This window comes from Trichosurus vulpecula, chromosome 2 (assembly GCF_011100635.1).
Source record: "Trichosurus vulpecula isolate mTriVul1 chromosome 2, mTriVul1.pri, whole genome shotgun sequence".
Lineage (NCBI taxonomy): Eukaryota > Metazoa > Chordata > Mammalia > Diprotodontia > Phalangeridae > Trichosurus > Trichosurus vulpecula.
In genome coordinates, this window is record NC_050574.1 from 434,770,385 (window position 1) to 434,790,350 (window position 19,966).

General features: G+C 44.5%; 1 protein-coding gene across 6 annotated transcripts in view; it reads right to left on the reverse strand.

The window, feature by feature from the left end:
* Nucleotides 1–19,966, reverse strand: part of BCOR (BCL6 corepressor) — a 60,392-nt gene that overhangs the window by 23,625 nt on the left and 16,801 nt on the right. For 3 of the 6 annotated variants that reach the window (XM_036744325.1, XM_036744323.1, XM_036744320.1), the window contains exons 2-6: nucleotides 11,612–11,737; nucleotides 10,069–10,147; nucleotides 6,216–9,062; nucleotides 5,483–5,536; nucleotides 4,836–5,022 (exon numbers count right to left, since the gene is read on the reverse strand). In XM_036744325.1, the coding sequence (XP_036600220.1) occupies nucleotides 4,836–5,022; nucleotides 5,483–5,536; nucleotides 6,216–9,062; nucleotides 10,069–10,147; nucleotides 11,612–11,697 (3,253 nt within the window). In that variant the 5' untranslated portion in view covers nucleotides 11,698–11,737. Of the gene's footprint in view, nucleotides 1–4,835; nucleotides 5,023–5,482; nucleotides 5,537–6,215; nucleotides 9,063–10,068; nucleotides 10,148–11,611; nucleotides 11,738–18,070; nucleotides 18,123–19,966 lie in introns of those variants that run through there. The other 3 variants (XM_036744324.1, XM_036744322.1, XM_036744321.1) reach the window with 2 other exon arrangements.

Consider the following 19,966-nt stretch of genomic DNA (forward strand, 5'->3'; position numbering starts at 1 on the left):
ACCTGACAATCACGATCTGATGAAAGCTGCCAAGTTTGGAAGGGATCCCCTTCATATACAACCTACTAACCCAACTCCCCCCTCCCCCCCAAATCCCAAATAGGAAAAGGACCCATATATTAAGTTTGATTTGCTACCTTTTCCCATTTAACTTGAAAAAGCAATAAAGCATTGGATTTAGTCAAAAGACTCAGATTTGAGTAATGTCCTTGCTATGTACTAAAATTTGTATACTAAAGGTAAGGAACTTAACTTTCCCGGGCCTCAGTTTCCTTTTCCATTCTACAACAGGACTGAACTGGATCTAGTCCAGCTTTAAATTCTATTACCTTCAAAATGTCAGCTCCTGTACTGGAGCCAGGAATATCCCATTCTGATTTTCTATATCAACTTCTTGACAGATAAGAGAAGGAAGCTCATCTTGCCCCTTGGTTCGTTACTCTGGGTGAGCCTCTTATTCTACAGATCAAACCAACAGAAGGAACTCTAGAAGGTTCATTTCCGTATTTATCAAAATCATACCCACCCACATGTAATTTATTGGCTTCTTCTGCATCTTTCTTGATCTGCGCCATTTTGCAAATTAGTCTTCCTAACCAAGCCACTTCACTCCCCTTTACTGGTTGTGACAAAATGTAAGGAATCAATTTGCAGTAGTGTTTTTCCCCAGCACCAACAGGATGCTTCCCAGTATGATCTTGGATCACTCTAACACTGGGCCTCCCACACAGAACAATCAGGAAGGTTCCTAAGCTCTGGATCCAGTGCCCACACAACTCAACTTTGACAGCCACCAAAAAGTCATTCATTCATCAAAGACAGATTTATGGCTGAGAGAGAAGAGACACAAAGGGGTAAGGAATGACTGCCTCTGAGATCACGGACCAAGGACGTCCAAAGCCCTTATCATACGCACTTTAGTGTCACTCTAAAAGCCAGATAGATTCCAGTGCGCACTGATCACATGACCTACACAGATGTGAATGCGTCTGCCTGTCACTTGCTTAAATCACTTGCTTGATGCACAATCATATGACTCACAGCACATGCATCCCATAATTTATCATGTTTGTGCTATGGCGGTGCTCCATAGAAGTGTTGCCATGGTAACATTTACAAGTCACCGTGGCAACAAAGCAGCCTCACCACTGTTCTAACAATGCCCAGTGAGTCCTAAACAAGATGGAAGAGTATTAAGACATTTGTGGGTTATCCTTGATTTAAATCTTTCTTTCAGTGGGTGGTCAATCACGTCTACTGGAGGTTAACCTTGTTAAAACTCTACCTTGATAGGGTTGCTATTCCTCTGAATAAGCCAGTGCACAATCTCTCCAAGTAAGTACCCAAAGTAGTTTGTGCACTTGACCAAAAGGAATGGAAAGTTGTAGTTGCTAAGAAGCTATGTGAGAACATTTTATACTAAGTACATCATCCCTACTTATTCAAACTGGGTGGCCCATTCTATCGTCAGGAGCATCCCAGAAAAGCAGCCTATACAAATCAGTAAGTTAAAAGTAACCATATGTGTTCTGACCCATTTTTTCCAACCCAAAGGAAACTGGTAGTTACACTTTCCTTCTAATGGGTTACTGCTTAGTAAAGGCACTAAAGCAGACCTCATTTATCCAGATTTAAATACTTGTCCAAGCCCATCCCACAACCCTTTCACTGTTCTAAGACAACAGGCTCTCATCTAGAAGGCAGAGAGCAAAGCCAAGAATCCTGAAGCTGAAAAGGGTTGTAAAAAGTCCAACCTGTTACACCCCATGTATGAACAGTGTCTATTACATCTCTAACACGCGGTCATCCTGCTTCTGTTAGAAGATTTCTAGTGATGGAAAACAGCCTCAAGGCTGCTCACTCTATTTCCTAGCCTGCTGTAGGTTCAAATTGGTTCAAATTTTTAAAAGAACTCATTCTGCTTTGTTTAGTAGAAGACTGTAAAAATGCAACAAAGTCTCTCTCTCTCTTTCCCTCCTCCCTTTGTATTTAACCAGCTATCAAATTCAAACATTATTTGTACCTCCCCTCCACCAGTTGGTACCATGTCCAGGGGCAGACGTGTCAGGGGTTCATACCTTCAAGTCATGCCAAGTCTCAGTAGACAGTCCTGGAGTTTAAAGCCACAACTGGTAAAAGGAAGAATCCAAGCTTGGAAAATCAAGCTCCTCATAGCTGAAAATGGCTATTATTAGCTTTGTTAAACAATCCTCTTTTAGCCAGGGTAAACCAGTCACTATGCAGTTAGTTTATTGGAAACACCAACTAGTAAAAGAGCCTGACAATTGCATCATTGTAACCCAAAAGACAAATGAGAACCCCAGCTGGCCAATTTTCTTCGCCCTCTGTACTTCTGTTTTGTGCTCTATCAAGAGGGTTCAGAGAGGATGGCTAACAACAGTACAATGCACGCTAACTGGGACAGGAAAGGGGTCTGCTGCTGTTGCTTTCTTCTCCTACCTTACACCCCCGTGCTCTTCTCACCCTGCTTCCCTGGCACATTTGTAAACATTTGTAGAAATTACTGTTGAAAAGACAGTATTGACTAATCAATTCACAGCTGAATGAACCAAAAACCTACTGAATTAGCATGTTCTACCCTAAGGAGGCAGCAGTAGTAACAACAGCAATATAATCTCACTGTCCAGTAAGGACTATCAGACAACAACCATCTGGAGCTGGCAGGCCATTCTACCTCCAGAAGGCAAGTCTGCCTGCATCACCTTCAACAGACCCAAGGAGTGAACTTGAGGAGAGTGAGTCACGGAGTCTCACTGACTCATTACTGAGTCTCTGCTTCCCAGTGAGTCTTTTAAGGTCAAAGACCACTATCACTCAAAGGACAAGTTATGGCTAAAGCGGGCCGATTTCCTTTATTCTCTGTATCTCCTTTAACACCAACTCTTCCCAAAGTAAAGCAGAGTGAGCGAGAGTGCATGTGTGCGTGTGTGTGTGAGAGAGAGAGAGAGAGAAGAAATTTAAAAAAAATTAATCAAGCCCCTTACTCAACTTTTCACATACAGAAAAAAAAATTTTGAATTGACTGAGCCCTACCACTTATCGATAGTTTTTCTCTCTTGTGAAAATAGTTTTCCAAGAACTGATAAAATTTCCAGCTTTGTCATCACTTAAAATGATGTCTCTCTAAGCTTATAGAAACAGTGAAAAACAACTGAGAGAATAACTGAGAGACCCTTTCCTTTAAATTCCTTTCCTTTCCCTTTTCACAGTGAAAGAGGGACTCATCCCTTTGGACAACCAAGCAGAATCCTAATAAAATCTCGCCTCCAAATTAAGCATTCTTTGTGCAACACTATAAACCTTTCCAAAAAATGACACTTTTCTGATGATCCCGCTATCAAGGAAAGCCCTAACAAAGTAAGTCATATTTCTAAACAAGCAAAATTACACATCATTTGATTATTACTTATATGACCCTCAACAAATCCTTAACCATTGTGGGCTTCAGTTTCCTCAATTGTAAAAATGAGGACAGCGAACTGGAGCACCTAAGATGCTCTTTAGCTCTCGATCTATGATCGATTGTTCCTCCTCCTGGATGGACCTGCCACTCTCCTCATTCTCAGGCAGTAAGGCTTGGAGAATGAGAACCCCGGCCCCCTCCCCTCACTCACACGAACGGCTGACACTCTGTCGGTGTGAAGACAAAACACTCTTTTAACTGGTGTCCAGGCAGTGTGCTCTCCTGAGTCTACCATGCCCTTGAAACTGATTTAGCCATTCTATTCTTATTATCAGGACTTGGGGCGAAGGAGGAAGCTTTCCCCCAAACCTGAAAGTATCTTTGAGAAAAAGTTTTATAACAAAACACAGGTATAGAGCGCCCATATACATCCCCTTTCAAATGCACAGACAGCCAACAAATACTCATTTGTAAAAAAATTATCTTACCCTGGCCTCTTATTATCTCAGGAAATAGGACTGTAGTTGTAACATGCTCTAGACAGACACCCTAATATTTTTGCCAAGAGGACTTCAGTAGTATTAACTGGAGCCTAAGAAATCAAGCTTTATGAAATGAGAATAAAGCACTACTCTAGTGGCTTTCTGCCATTTGCACCCACTGCCTAAGAAATAGGTCAAGTCACAACATCCAGGTCTGAGCAGAGTAGCGATGGACAATTTGGCCTTTGGACCCCACCACCACACCAGTATCATCATCACGTCAAGCTATTCTGAATCATGCAGCTTACTCTTAACTGATGGTAAACAGACCGTGGACCAGTAAAATAAATTTTATCTCATTGTCCTTTGCCTTACTCATCTCAATGACACCTGTGCCTCTAGGAGAACAATAGCAGTGCCCATTCATTCCACACCAGAATGTTAATACAGAGATAGGGGAGCGAGAGAAAGAGAACAAAGCATCCTACTATTAACTGACAGCACAAATCATTCCACAGCTACAAACAAAAGGTATCTTGCAAGCATCCCTCTTGGAGAAAGCATTAGTAAAGCAGATGATTACAATAACCCCTCGATATTACGCACTCATCTCACCAGACTAGATTTGTAGGTGAGGGACTAGTTCTTCCCTGAAACATGAGTTGTGTTCCAGGCAATGACTTGTTTTCATAGAAGCTATGTTCCTGGCTGGGAGAAGAATTAAAGCTATAATTTGCCACTCATGTCCGACATCAAAACAAACCCATCCTGAGCATACGCTGATCTGGTTTGTTACAATCGAGCCATTAAACCTTGCCATTCCAATCACAGTTAGCAGGACCAATCGCCAACCTCTCCTTGGATGCTGACTCAGGGCAACAGTGGGCAGTAGGCACGCGCGCACTCTAATAAGCCATGAGGTTACTTACATCTGTCACTATCGTTCTGGTCAGCAACGGCATCTTCCAACGCGACAGACTTTGGCTTCTTTTCACTGCTTCCTTTAGAGCTTTCCCAGTCTGCCTGGCTGAATTTGCAGACCTCTGAGTCTTTGGTTGTTGCATGGCCACCTTCTCTTTCTTTCATCTCCAACTCTGAGAAGCGCATCATTGCACGCTAGAAAGAGAATGGAGATGAAAAAAAAAACTCACAATAAAAACTACTTTATTGACCTTACCTTACAGGAAAGCATTTCCAAAGAAAAGTCTGGTCAAAACCAACCAAAGTTTATGAGATACAGAAATTTTATATATCTGAGTTGCACAAGACAAAACTTAGAGTATCTATATGCAAAATAGCCACACGTTTCTTTATTACAGTTACATGTGTATAGCTCTACAGACGTGTGTGTGTACGTACACACACTGTATTAAAGACAAAAGTGTTCTCTTTTGGAAGTGAACAAAACGAAAACAAAGAAAACAAAAAAAATGAAAAGAAAAAAACAAAGACACAAACAAACTGCACAATGAATAAAGACGACCATGGCCCACAAACTTCCCTTTGTGTATTTGGAAACGAAATTTAACTCAAAGGTTTATGTAAGATTCTAGTAATAAAAATTTGAAGAACTGACCTCACAGTAAGCAGCAGGTAGACATAAAATACTGTCCTCTTGTAATCCTTCCATCTATGTAATTAAAATGGGCACTCAATGGATCATTTAGATAATTTCATCCATTTTTATAAGCATAAACCAATTTTTTCTTAACATTGCAAAACAATTTGGCTATACTCATCTTTTAACTAAAAGTAAAAAAAAACCTTAGGAAATTCCAGTACAATTTCTGTTACAGCTCGCTAACAAGATAAATACAGGTTCTATCTGTTTAAACTAGTCTTTCTGTTGGCAGTCAAAAGTTGCACAAAGCCTTTAGCCATGGAGTGGCTGCCACTGTACTCCACCAAGTAACACCTACTACAGCATACTCATCAGAACTTCTAGGTACATTTGATATCTAAAAGTAAAGGCCAAGAAATCACAGCAACCAATAGGTTAACATCATGCAGTCTCTAGCTATCCTCCACCACACTTAACACTTAAGTTACCAGCATTTCAGTGGAGTTCTTTTAAAGCTATAATTTAAAACAGCCTGGATACATGTATCTCATATAACTACTGGCTACCACTACTCACATTCTCTTAACTGCACAAATTTAACACATACACATTTATTATAAACTTTAAGTTATCAATCTCTGATAGGAGTCCTGACAAGAGCTACTACCACATACCCCCAATACTGTTTAATACAGTTCAGTTTCAAAACTGGCAAATGCTGAAGTAATTGAAGTATTTCAGGACTCACCTGCAGCGCCCTCTGCTCTCTGCTGAGTTGGCTGGAATCTGCATACAGTTCGGTTGTGACACACTTGAATCGGTCACCTACATAACCGGCAGAGTTTGCGATTCTTTTTGCCAACTTAGATGGCTTGGGCTTCAAAAGTTTGCTATCATTAGAATCTAAGTCATCAGATCCATCTTTGGTATATGTGGGGTTGACGTCAATACTTGGGGCATTTCCCACACAGAATGGTTTGGTATCAGCTTGGGCTTTACCAAAAGTTATAGTCGTCCCATCGTTTCCATGAGCCGGCTCCAAGAATGGAGCAGAAGGCTGAACGAGGTTCTCTTTGTTAGGGCTTACTGAAATGTTATCTTTCCTCAAGCTGAACACGGGTGTATTTGAAGCCTGTTTAAAATTATACGATTCGTGGAAATCACTGCTCCGACCATACTCCTCTCTCATCGCGATGAACTCTCTGTGCTGTAGCACCTGCTCAGCCGTGGGTTTGGTGGGGTCATCAGTCTGGTTGCTGCTCTCAGTCACAAAGCCAGGTTTGGTTAAATTTGTTTCATTCTTGGTGTCCTGCTCCTCTCGAAGGAGATCTATGTAGACCAACTTATCACTTTTGACAACAGCTTTACTGTGATTCCAGCTGGTGTGCAATTTGGGGTTCTTCTCAGGAGGTGTCTCGGTATGTAACTTAGTGCTGCTAGCTTCCAACACTTCTGGAAATCGACTCCTGAGAGTTGGATCCTCATAGCGTGGTCTTTCATGAGACCGGGATCTCCTTTCTGGCTTTTCCTCTTTAGCGATTTCTAAAGGTGTATGTGGTAACAGCATGGGATGGACCATGCCCAAGCCCAGGGCATCTTGGTAAGTCACAAATTCAGGCCTACTTGTAGGCAGGGTGTAGGGAATTCCTGGTTTGGGGGCAAGGTGCCCTGGAAACAGACTGCCGCTGGGTAGCAATACTGGATGAGGGTAGACAGGTCCCTTTCCATGTAGAGAAAGAGGACTTATGGCAATGCCTTCAGGAGCTGAATATGGGAGATAACTTCTAGGGTAAGGGATTGGTGGGGACCTGAAGGCCTCATTTGGAGATAAAAATATCGAACCTGGTGGGAGGCCATTCTCATTTGCTTTGAAACTTGGTTCTGGATTACTGGGTTTGGCCACCTTGTTACTGTTACTATGCTTGGCAGAGGCTGCTGTTGTGATAGGAGGCTGACCCACATGCTGTATGACAGACGGTGTCGTATCCAGACTGCTCCTGTTGGTCTTCACGCAGTCCGTATTGGCATTTGGAGCAGGTGACGCGGATGCTGGGCGACCTGCATTTGACAAAGACCCTGAAATGTTATTGACTATGGTATCTGTGGCACCCATTCTAGGACAAGAAGAACTCCTCTGCTGCGGTATAACCCAGTCTAAAGCTTTGTTCTTCAACTGCATGGCTTTGCTACTGTTGTCTTCACTGGGACTTGGACCAGGAACGACCCAGGATGAGGGAGCAGTGCTAATGATTTCAGGTCTATATATAGTACAGCTATTTCCTGAAGGAGAAACTGTTTCTTTCGGAACGTCACTTCCAGATAATACTATCCCACTTCCAGTCCTGCTCTGAACAAGGACTGTGGTGGGAGCAATTTTTTTAACATGGTCAGATTTGGAAGTCTCTGCATCCACAACTTTTGATGACAAGTCTAGTGGCTTATCTGTGACATCTTTGGTGGCTGTCTGTTTTTCTAGAAGAGGAGGTGATCTACCATCCTTTCTCTCATGAGCTGTGGTTTTCCTGGAGTGCCCCGGGGCTGGCTGTGCACTTTCACCCACTTCGTGGGTCTTGGAAAACTTCCCATTGGAGAGCCTAGCTGTGGGGAACTCATTGCTTACATTCATATATGGCTTTGACAGAGTCACTGAAGAAGGAGAAGTAGAGATCCTGGCATAATGCTTGTGGAATTCAGAATAGGTGTCTGCAGGCTGTGTGGGAAGGTGGACTCGGGGTGATGGTCGGGGTGAAGGGGGCAACAAGAGGGCAGGGTCTCCTGGCAGATTGCCGGTAGCTGTCTTGGCAGAAGGGACCCTAGGCTGCTTGTTGTTCTGAATGTGTGGGAAGGCATGTGAATCAACAGGATTCCCAGGACTGACTCCCATCTTCCAAGGTAGGCTTTTGTCTGGGCAGTGAACAAGAGGGGGAATGGCTGGGGAGGCTGAAGCAGTGGAAATCCTCATTGGTGAAGCTAAGGACGAAGGAATGTGGGGACTGACGTAGTGAGGTGGTGGCAGATATAAAAAACGCTCACCGTTGGTGCAGACTGGTGAATAGGCCAAGTGTGGGGGCAAGCTGTAGGACTGCTGAGGTAGCAATGCCTTGTACATATTTAATGAATACTTATTTGGCGAGTCAAGAAAAGGATACATGGCTGGTGTGCCGCCACCCTCCACATAAGGACTTCCCCAGGGGAGCCTTAGGTAACTAGCACCGTTGATGTTAAGAGGACTCTGCTTGTCACTTGCAGTTCTGTCCAGTCCTAAGGTTTCCCCAGTAGGAACTGAACTTTTTTGTATTCCTGGTGGTGTTTTGTATATAGTATTAAAACCATTGGGCGGTTTTCCAGGGACAGCTGCTGTTTCCACTGTCTCAGAAGGATTAGGTTTGAACTGAATCTCTGGATTTCGTTCAGGGGTAAATCCAAGACTAGCTATAGCACTTGGGGCAGCATCCCGTCCTTTCTCTGAGCCAAGTCCACACAAACTGGAATAGACAATGTTACTGGGGACTCTGAGTCCTTCCCGTATAAGTCCAGTCCTGTCCATAGTCAGAGCTGCAAGACTGTCAATGCGCTGTGCTGTAGATGCATCCACCTTTGTAGAATAAGAAATGCAAAAGTTATTTGGAGCTCAGAGACTAAAACCAATCTTAACTTACCACTAGAGATGCATTCTTAACTTTCAAGGGAAACAGTATACACTGGGTCATTGCAATATTGAAACATAAAGGTGTTAACACAAAGCAGGAAGACTCCAAGGTTGTTTTTCCCAATGCCCAATAGGCCTCTCTTAGAATGGTTTGCTGAGAGTCACCTCTCTTCAGCTAGTTTGGAACATATACATTTCTTTATTCTTAGAGCCTGGCCTGTCTTACATTAACTCAATAACATATTATCTGGAAATTTCATCCATTTAGCAGAAACTCTTTGCTACAACTGAGATAGATGACAATAGTTTCAGTATCATCAGAGCAATCCTGATGGGGTATGAGGTCCCTGAGAAAAACAGTAAGCCTCATCATGTCTTCCTTAGAAGTAAAAAGGAGTCATTAAACCTAAAAAGAGACTATTTTATAAGGACTACTAGGGACGGGAAACCTTAAATGCTTATTTCAGAATCAAGAGGGCATGGGTCCAACAGTGTCTCCCACTGAGGATGATTCTATTGTCCGAAGGGATGGCCACTGTAAATTTAAACCCTATAAACCTTAAGTGTCGATTTGAAGACTTCAGAAATTTGTCCAGCTGGAACTGCTAATGTGCCAGTGCTTATCACAGTAAAAGCTGGTGGTCTACCACTAGCCAAAAGGGACCTAAACCATGTACACTTCTCTGGAGATTGAAAGGATCAAAAGATAGCCTAGGAGCTTAGCATGCTCAACAAACTTTCACCTCATCCCTCACTACAGAGATTTCTCAGCAGAAAGAGCTGTGTATGTGCACACGTGTGTGTGTGTGTGTGTGTGTGTGTGTGTGTGTGTGTGTTTTAAAAAGAAACTGTTTCCCATGATAAGGCATTTAAAAAAAAATTCATTTTAAAGCAATATAAGATTGACCACAGAATCAGAAATCATGTCAGTCTGACACCATTCATCTCTTACCACGGTGTGGTTTAAGGGGTTTTCTTCCCTCAGTTCCAGTCTGGCTTTCGGAGCTTCACCATCACTTACTGGAATTTTCCTATTACAAAGGATTATACCAGCTGCATGAAACATTCCTCACTCAGGAAAACATTCTCAGATTTCCCCAGGATAGACCACTTCCTAATAACTCCATTAAAAAAAAAACCTGGTCTACTAACACTTCATGCTAAAGTAAAATATTACCGCTACCTCCATTCCCCCAATGACGGTGATTTCTGGAAGCTAAGTTCTCTTGAAGAGTCCAGTTTCCTTAGTCTATGGTTAAAGGGAGTAGCATCGATACATATTAAATTCATGGACAGACCTTCCGTTTGTAAAAAGCCATTAACTATTCCAACCTCTTTTCCCCTGTATCATTACTCCCTTTTCCTCGTTGGAAAGGCTGCTAGTTTAGGCAGATATGAACTTTCTTATCCTGCCCTTAGACATTTCACCAGAAGGTGGGTTTATCAGGAGTAAAATGGTTCAAAAGGGATGGGAAAAAACTCAACAGCCTAGATAAAACTCACAACTGGATTAATAATCCCTGAATTACCAAGAATTGATTGGCCCACAGAACTAGCTCCCAATAAAGTCTCAATCACCCTCAGAACTTTCCCCAAAGCCAAGTTCTTTGCCATGGACTATGAAAATTAGTTTCCACAGTGATAATAAAGCTATATTTGATTATCCATAAAGAAATAATTAAGAGGGTATGTGTGTAGGGAGATACACACTAACATCATGCAAACGTCAGCTGTTCCATGCCATGTTGGTGCAGTAGCACCGAGATTTGTCACAGAAAGCATTGATAAAGAATATAGCTTGGTGCCAACTTTCAAATCCCAGGAATAAAACTGCTGACATGCGGCAGAAGGAAAGTTCCGTCATTACCCAGAAGAGCAGCTTCAATCATCTAATGCTTAGCTGCCTTTACCCCACTGCTCCAAAATCACTGATTAGAAAGCATAACTGAATCGCTGAAGGACTGAGATCAGGAGATGTGTTCAGAGGAAGGGCAAGCCACAAGGAGGGCAGTAAGGAACCTGAGACTTAAATGAAGAAAAGGGCGGCTGTTTCTCCATTTATTACTGAGCAAACTATTTGTTTTAAACCCATATCCAACGCCAACCCACCTGGGCCCACACTCCTGACATTTAGAGTTAAAGCAGCATATAGACTGGGATTAATTCTCCTTCATAAATATGAAATAATAAATTAAGTATGAAAGTGCATTGAAAGGCCGCTTTAGGGGCTAATCTTTTAAAGGGCGTCAATGCTTCACTGAACCAGGTTGCCTGTTAAAACTGTAAATCAAGGGCTGCTGGCTAGACAGGCAGATCTTTATTCCCCACCCCTTTTGGGAAAGCTATGCTGCTGCAAGGTGTTGGCCAGAGTCCCTTTGTACCTCCCCTCCAGGCAGGACCCAAAGGGATATGGCACAGAGGGCTCAAATCCTCCCTCTTTGGGGGAAAGGAAAGGGAAGGGAAAGGTGTCTCTAGACCTAAACTAGAACATTTACCTCTCTTCATTAATTCCACACATTCGGACCCTTTCATTGTTCATCCAGCTATGAACATTGCCATACAGGGGGGTTGCAGAAAGCATGACGTCTTCTTAAATCGCAGCTTTTCTTCACGGTTTTAGGCTATGAAAATAATATAAAAAAACAACACCACCACAAAGTTGAGATGAAATTCATAGAGGGGGAAGTAGAAAGCAGGACAACATGGCAGGCCTCACTTCAAGTAATTAATAACAAATGCCAAATTGGTGAGGGTAGTACGCTGCCAGCCTTGAAAGGAGGCAGATAACCCAGCAGAAAAGGGGCGAAAGGGAGGGCATTTCTAGGTCAAACAAAAGGAATCTTTCCAATACACAGCAATAAAGTTAAGGCTCCAAAATTAAAGTCCATTCCATCCAAAAATAAAAACTTCTCTTAGTGTATTTCACTTGAATCGGGGAAATGCCAAGGCTGATCAACTTGGGACCACTACATCTTCAACGAATTGAGTGGACTGGGGAAGTCAAGCAAAATTCCAAAACACACCTTTCTCCTCCTCTTAAGGATACAATTAAAGCTTAACATTAATTACTGACCATTTTACAGGAACACAGGGAGGGCAAATCCAAATCATCTTACAGTTTGTGGTGGTTTTTGTTGTCTCATAGAGCTTGCATATTTGGGGCTTGTTTTTTTTTTTTTAAAGTTAAGGAATCATGGAGAGTAAGGCCTTGGGCAAACACAGGCAAACATTGAATGGTACCTCCTGAATAACTTAGGTAACTTAAAGATCTGAGGATTAAACAGAAGTAAGTAGGCTGGTAAAACCTCTATCCCAACTCTAGATTAGATTAAGCACCAAACCTGGGGCTATATCGCCTCGGTGAAGTTGAGGGTGAGAGCAGGGTAAATTCAGTGACGTCTGCTCCCTTGGGGAAAGAAATCATCAGCCAGCAGCACAAGTATTAGCAGTCCTGACCCAACTGAACCGAGGGCAGGAGGAGAGGCACAGACATTCGGCTAAATAGTCAAGTCCAGAGACTGAGGAAGAAGGTAGAAGGGGGAAGGGGAAGACAGGAAAGCCTCTTCACCTTTTATTTCCTCCTGCCATCTCCTACCTGCATTAAATTCTAGTTTGCTGCATGAGTGAAGTGTCAGGACAAGCTGCATTTTATTAACAGGATTATCACAGCACATGATTTATCCCAGTGCAGGATTTTAATTGCTCTTTGGAGGTTGAGTTGTTTCTTTTGACTGAGTTTCTGCCTGAATCCTGCTGCTAAATGCTGGGTTAATAAGTAGGAATCCTTTAATGCTCAGGACATCCCTGGGCTCTTCCTTCCTCCCCATTTTTCCCACAAATGTGTCACCCCCGTGCAATAATCTCTATGTGACCACTGGGGGAACTTTTCTTTCTTCTCTCCCTCACACACACCCACACAGTTTCCGAAAGCCCAAATGCTTAGCAAGTAGACACACTTCCTTTGTTAGCCTGAAAAATATGCAAATGATTGCTTTTACATTTGTACTGAGCAGAGCCGGGGACCAGATTGCATGAGGTCGATTGGAGGCACCACACGTTCCCAGAGTGAAATGAGAGTGTATGTGGGGAGGGGGACAAGAATCCCAAAGCTAGGAAATCCTTTTGCATTTATTTTTCCTAGACAGGCCTTCCATCCAGTCTTCCCACCCGACACCTAGAGCAATGTGTATTAATAGTAGATTAATTGTACTCCACTCCCAGAATAGTGTATCACTCAAAAATGACACTGGGAAAGAAAAAAATCCACTGAGAGGGAGTAGAAATCTGTAGAGATGAGATAGGAGTGTGTTATTCAGGAGTTATTTCACCACGAAGACACTTTCTTAGACAGATTTACTGGTTTCCAGATGCACAGGCTCATGAGGGTGATAGGCCTGTAGCACCAGCCTGGGAAGGTGGATTTAGGGTTTTCCATTAAGACTTAGTAACTGGTTATGTTCTCATATGTATGGAATCAGCTAAGTTTTGGTGTTTGGCGTGATGGTTCTAAAACAGAAGCTACCCCGTAGCCTCTCACCTTTTTTTAGAATTAGGATTTTAGGTAGGACAACGTCCAAAGAACCGTGCTTTTTGTCTTTGCTTTCTTATTACAATGTCATTAATATTAGAGCTGCATTAAGCCTGAACTAAAGTATATTATTCCCCTGAGGCTAAAATGCTGAAAAACTTGTGTTGAGGGCCAGGCCACTCGCTGAACTGGGCATCAAATGGAAACAGTGAAAGCCTTCTAAGCAAATAGTTCACACATTAAAGAAATTTAAATCTTCCCTTTCCTCAACCCTACAATATGTTTAAGGGCAAAGATCGCATGGGAAAAAGACACAATTCAGGTTAAAAAAAAAAACTTACGAAAGAGGGGTCTAAGTGAGGGAGAAGGACTGCTAAAATCATCCGTATCGGTTGTCCATACTGATTAAATTTGCCCCACAACTGCCTTGAATTCCCGCTTCATTAGGACAACATACCGCCTTCTAAACCTTTCCCCCTTTCTCAGAGAACACTTTGAAACAGCTCCCCTGGCCCAACCCCCACCCCCAGCGGAAGGAGCAGTTCCTGCCTCAGAAGAAGAAGCACCTGATTCTAAAGATATTTAAATAGGCCTTTTAAACCAGCTGCAAAGGGAAATGTGCTAGGGTTTTTCAATCATCACACTTATATGCTACTCCTGGCCTCTCCCTACAGGTTGTACAATATTATTACCTTACAGATCACTGACACTCGGCTCCAGGATGGGCTTTCTCCCTCCTCCAAGAGAGGGCCACGGTGGTTTTTCCTTAGTATTTGGGGCACTCTCTGTAAGGTACTAGGTCTGTTGGGGAGAAGGCAAATAGAGGAGGGGGTTTCTGCTATTGTATGGTACTGTGGGAGACAACATGCACATATATTTATAATCTTTCCCGGCCCCCATGAACTTTTTGTGAACTGTTTAAAAGTGGAGGTCTGTTGAACAAACAGCGGCGCCACTGCCAGCCCTAATTTCATTTCAACAAGCAACAGACTTTTAACTCTTGAGGCTCTCCTTTCTTCCCATGTCGATGGAGAAAGCAGAATGGGAAAAGGTCCACTGAAAATAATCCCAACCCCTTCTTACCTTAAGCAAACAAGCTGTATTCTAGCCTAGAGAGATCCTTAGAACAAGCCACTGACTTCCAGACCCTACAGTCATATACCCCCCTCCATGTGTATTTTTTTTCTCTCCCACCTCACTGCTACCCCATCTGTTTCTCCTATTTATGTGTGGCTACAGGGTTATCAAAAGTTATCCTCTCCCTTCACCACTTTCTATGCAATTTCATAACTGATTTTCTTCATCTTGGAATTTTAATCTCTTCACAACCTGGCCCATTCCTACCTTTCCAGTCTTCTTGCACACTATTCCCCTCCACATACTCTGCAATACTGTCACATTGTCCTACTAACCGTTCCAGACACATAATGCTCCAAACTCCCATCCCCCAGCCCAGAGTGCACATCCTCCACCCACCCAACTCCCCAGTTGCTGGTTTCCTTTAAAAAAGCTCAACTGCCACCTTCTATACCAACCTTTTCCTGATACTGCCTAGGTGATAATTCACACCTTCCCCAAACCACCCAAGTATTCACCACGTTGAATATATCATATATATGTTAGAAATTTTGGTTCCTTGAGGGCAAGGGCTTTTCACTTTTGTCTTTGTAGGCCCAGCAATTGGCACATAATAAGCACTTAATAAAGGCTTCTTGACTGATTTATTGATAGTTTGACCTTTGCAAGGAGAATGAGTATGCCCATGGCTAAGAATCAACTTTCTTCTATCAAATACTCCACCACAACAACCAACTGTAGATAATGCTGACTGAAACAGTTAACTAATGACTCTCAAAAACCTTGACATGGAACTTTGGGTAACCTGTGGTAGCAGAGAATTAACGTCGATCAGCAAAAAGTTCTTAAGCAACTAACTACAATATGGCCAGATGCTTTGCTAGGTACTGGGGATTCAAAGATAAAACGAAATACCACCTGCCCTCAAGGAGCTTCTATTATATTTGGGGAGACAACACACAAAGGAAAGATAACTGTGGAGGGGAGGTCATGCATCAGGAAAGGTTTCATGAAAACAGAAGTTTTAAACTTTTTTTTGGTGTCATGACACCCACAAAGGGGTCCCTTCTCAGAATAAGGTTTTAAAATGTATAAAATGATATACATATGATTACAAAAGAAACCATTCAGTTATCAAAATATTTTTAAAGTTCACAGACCCTTAAGTTAAGAAATTCTGATGTAGAAGATGGTTGAATTTTGAAGAGAGAAAAAAGGATTCTACTAACAAACTGGGAAGGGAGTGCATTACAGGCACAGGGAATACTTAGAGCAGGGAGGTGGGAGACAGACTGCCCATTGAAAACTGACATTTATACAGAACTTTAAGGTTTACAAAATGCTTCCCATACTCATCTCACTTTAACCTCACAACAACCTTATGAGGTGATTCAAGTATCCCTCCTATTTTACAGATGAATTGAGGCTCACTGGAGAGGTTAGGGGCCTTGCTCGATGGTCAGAGCCAAAGAGTATCTGAGGCACTATTTGAACCCAAGGCTTCTTGACTACAAGACCCCACATTCTAAGCACTGTCAAGTATGGGATTTCCTTTCTAAGGATAAAGGCCTTTGTTGTTACATACAGAGGCTGATTTATCCTTACAACTCTCAGCCACACTACTCCACAACCTCCTGTTATCAAAAGTCACACATAGGCATCATGGTTTGAACAATAACTGCCAGAATGCCAGTCAGCTAGGTGACAAACATTTATTGAGTGCCTATCGTGTGCCAACCACTGTGCCAATTGATGGGGTTACAAAGAAAGGTAAAAGTTCCTATTCTTGAAGAGCTCACCATCGAATGGAAAAAAAACCATGAAAATTACCATGTACAAACAAGGATAAATGTATACAGGATTATTAAGGATGAACTGGAAGTAATCAACAGAGAAAGGTTAAGGGGAATTCAGAAAAGGTTTCCTGTAGAAGGCAGAGCTTTAGCTGGGACTAGAAGGAAGCCTCCGAAGCCAAGTGGTGGAGGTGAGGAAGGAAAGCATTCCAGGTATGGAAGCCAACTAGTGGAAATGCCTAGTCCAGAGATGGAGGGTCTTCTTGTGTCACTGGATTGCCAAGTTTTGGGGGGAGTTTAAGGTGCATATAGGAAGACAGAAAAGGTGGTGATGGGGGGAGGGAGAAGTTTGAAATGACAGTATTTCATGAAGGTGCAGGATGAAGTTCATAATCAGAAGCCACAAAACTAAGCCCTTGTTTTGGATCTTAGCTGCTTTTCTTTACTTTTTTACTGAGTGAAGAGAAGGAAAGATGGAAGTCGAGCTGGTTTTGTAGGGGTTGGCAGGCGTCTGGTTTCTAAAGAGCAAACTGAAAACATCATAGCCACTGGAGTGTAGAGTGTGGAACACCCGGTTCCCCCAGAAAGTAGTTTGGAAAAATGCAAACACACATACTAGATGTGTTCTTCAAAGTCTTGTGTCTTGCGCGCTCTCTCCTGTTTTGCCAATCCATTAAAAAAAAAAAAAACCAGGGAGATTTTCCCATTTGGGTCTGAAATTTTTGAGGCCTCATGACCTCAAAAAGTGATTCTGACAGAAAAGTTCTGTTAGCACTGAACTGTCTTGGAACCGAAACTCACTAGAAAAATCCAGTTTTGTGAAAATGGGGGGACAGGAACGGCCCTGGAGCTAAGAGAAAAGTATTAAGTACACGAAATTTTATTTGGGATCTGGAGAGATGATGCATGCCATTTAGATATACAGAAGAAATCTTCACAACCCAACTACCACCTCTCCTCTTACTTCCTGGATTGAGTCTTTACTGCTATACATAAAGCAAAAAGAGTGACCATAAGAGGCAAGTAAGAAAAGAACTGGAAGGTAGGATGGGAAAGGAGGGTTACGATGAAGTTACAAGGAGGGAATATAGCAACCAGGTTCCTTTTGGCACCTTAAGTCTCTATTCTATTTCCACCCGATCTTCCTGGCATCTAGCCAACTTCCACTGCCTTAGCCTTGACTGATCATCAGCATGACTGCAGGCTTCCGATGGGTTAAAGTCTTCGAATCATGCCAGTCAAGTGGCACCAACAAAATAAAATGTAGCAAAACCAAACAATCCGGGCTCTCAGAAATAAACAAGGCTACAAATTACCTCGGCTTCCTCACGTTCTCTAATTTTGGTTCAAGGCTCCTTTCCAGATTTGTTAAAAAGCCCCGTGGGGCAGACTAAGCCAAAAAGATAAGGGGGTTTGGGGAAGCATGTGCCTTCTCCCACTAGACAGACCTCTAAATCATTTATCTTTGGTTCAGGATCAAGAGCCAGGAGCATGGACTCAGCGCAGCAGGCCTGGGACCCCTTAGGAACCTCCAATAGATTTGTTGTCACAACTACCTGAACAAGCTCTGGACCCGGAATATTTATTTTAAATGCCCTCTTCTTTCTCAACTGTGGCTTGGGCCGTTAATCTGGTCATGCGTCGGTTTCTTGGCCAGGAGGCAGAGAAGCACAGACTAGAGTCCAGAAGGCTACACAGTAGCCTCTTCCCAGGGACCACGGATGGGCGGACGAGGTTTGACCTTTATCCATCCCTTGGCATCTCCAATGACCATAAAGCCAGCTACAACGAGCAGCCAGAGCTCGCGCCTATCCTCGATCTCGAAAATACATCTTGAGTCATGCACGACAGCGATACGTTTTGGGTGTAAAAAAAAGGAGCAAGTGATGAAGGTTCTATTTTAGGCATTTTTTTTGGTGGGGAGGGTGGAGGGAGCAAAGCTCCCGGCTTCTCCACGCCTCCCTCCCAGGGTCCCGAGGCTCCCATACTGTCACGTGTTGCGCGAGGCTACCCGGACTTTCCACCCGGCAGGCTGGTAAACAAAACGCGGCGGCGGCCGTGCAGCTCCGAGGCAGCTGGAGCCGCCGCCAGCCCCGCCCCACGCCTCCCCCCCCCCCCCGCCGCCCCCGGATGTGCGTGCGTGTATCTGTCTCCGGCTCGCCCACCAGCTCGGCCTCTTACGAGCTCTGTAGAGGCGAGGGAGCGAGCCCGAGGGATACGGACAACGTAGACGTTGCTCGGGCGTCAGAGGGAAGGGGGATGGGGAGAAAGGGAAGGGGCCGAGGGGCCTGGAGAGCGGGCACCGACGAGGCCGTCCGCCTCCCCGTCAGTCACGCCTCCGACCGGAGAAAGTCACACAGCAGCACCCAAACACACGCCCCCCCCCACCCCCCCGCGTGAAAAGTGAGCGGGGGCGAGAGTAGATTTAACAAGAGAAAACGGACAGGTCATTCACGCCTTCACTTAGGGTCAAGCAGGTGAGAGGACCGAGCCAAAACACTTTAATGGGGGGGGGGGGGGTAGAGGGAGAGAGGAACGATCGCAAGGTCCAGAGCGAGACAGCGGTAGCAAGCAGAGGAGCAGTCGGGCGAGGGAGGCCAGCATCCCAAGCCCCGGCCACGCTATTGAACTTCACAGGCGTGACAGCATGTCCTCCCCTTCCCCCAAACAAATCGGAGGTCTGAAGGAGAACCCCCCCCCCCCGTCCCCATCCCCGCCTCGCAGTCGGCAACAAAGAGATTTTCTGCCACGACAAACCCCAGAGTGGAGCTCCCCCTCTCCTCCCTTGTCCCCCGGCTGACTCATCTCCCCCCCACGTCCCCCAGCCGCTGGAAGATATTGAATTGATTAGAGACAAGCAGCAGCTCCAGCCCTGAGGCCCCAGCCAGGACTCGCTGACCCCACCCCTTCCCGGGCTTCCCTGTCCCTCCCCCTCCGCCCCGGATTTCCCTTCTGCTTCTCCCCAAGACTCAGTAGGCCAGGCCTGAGATTAAGCCTTGCAGCGGAGCCTCTCGGGCTGAACCCGGCCGCGCCATTTTACACACACAACACACGAGCGCGCGCACACACGCACACACGAGGTTTCCGCCGCGGCTGCTGCCAAGGACAACAGGCGGCGGCAGCAGCGCCGGGGCTGGCTCGGCGGCGGCTGCTCAGTGGGGGGTGGGGAAGGGATGGAGACCGGGCCGAGAGAGGTGGAGTGATAGAGGCGATGAGCCCGGCACTAATGCGCACTTGAGGTAATTAAGCCAGCGTTTCATACCCGGGGCAAAGTCTCAGGGAGAGACAGGCCTGGGCCTCCCCTACCCCGCCCGCCCCCGTTTAACCCTTTTCTGCCCGCAGCGTCCGAGCCGCCTGGGGCCAGCCCGTAAACTCGCTGGCACACCGGCAGCACCGCGCGCCCTCCCCCTCCACGCTGGTCTGGCCAGCCAAGCCCAGGGCATCGAACAAGC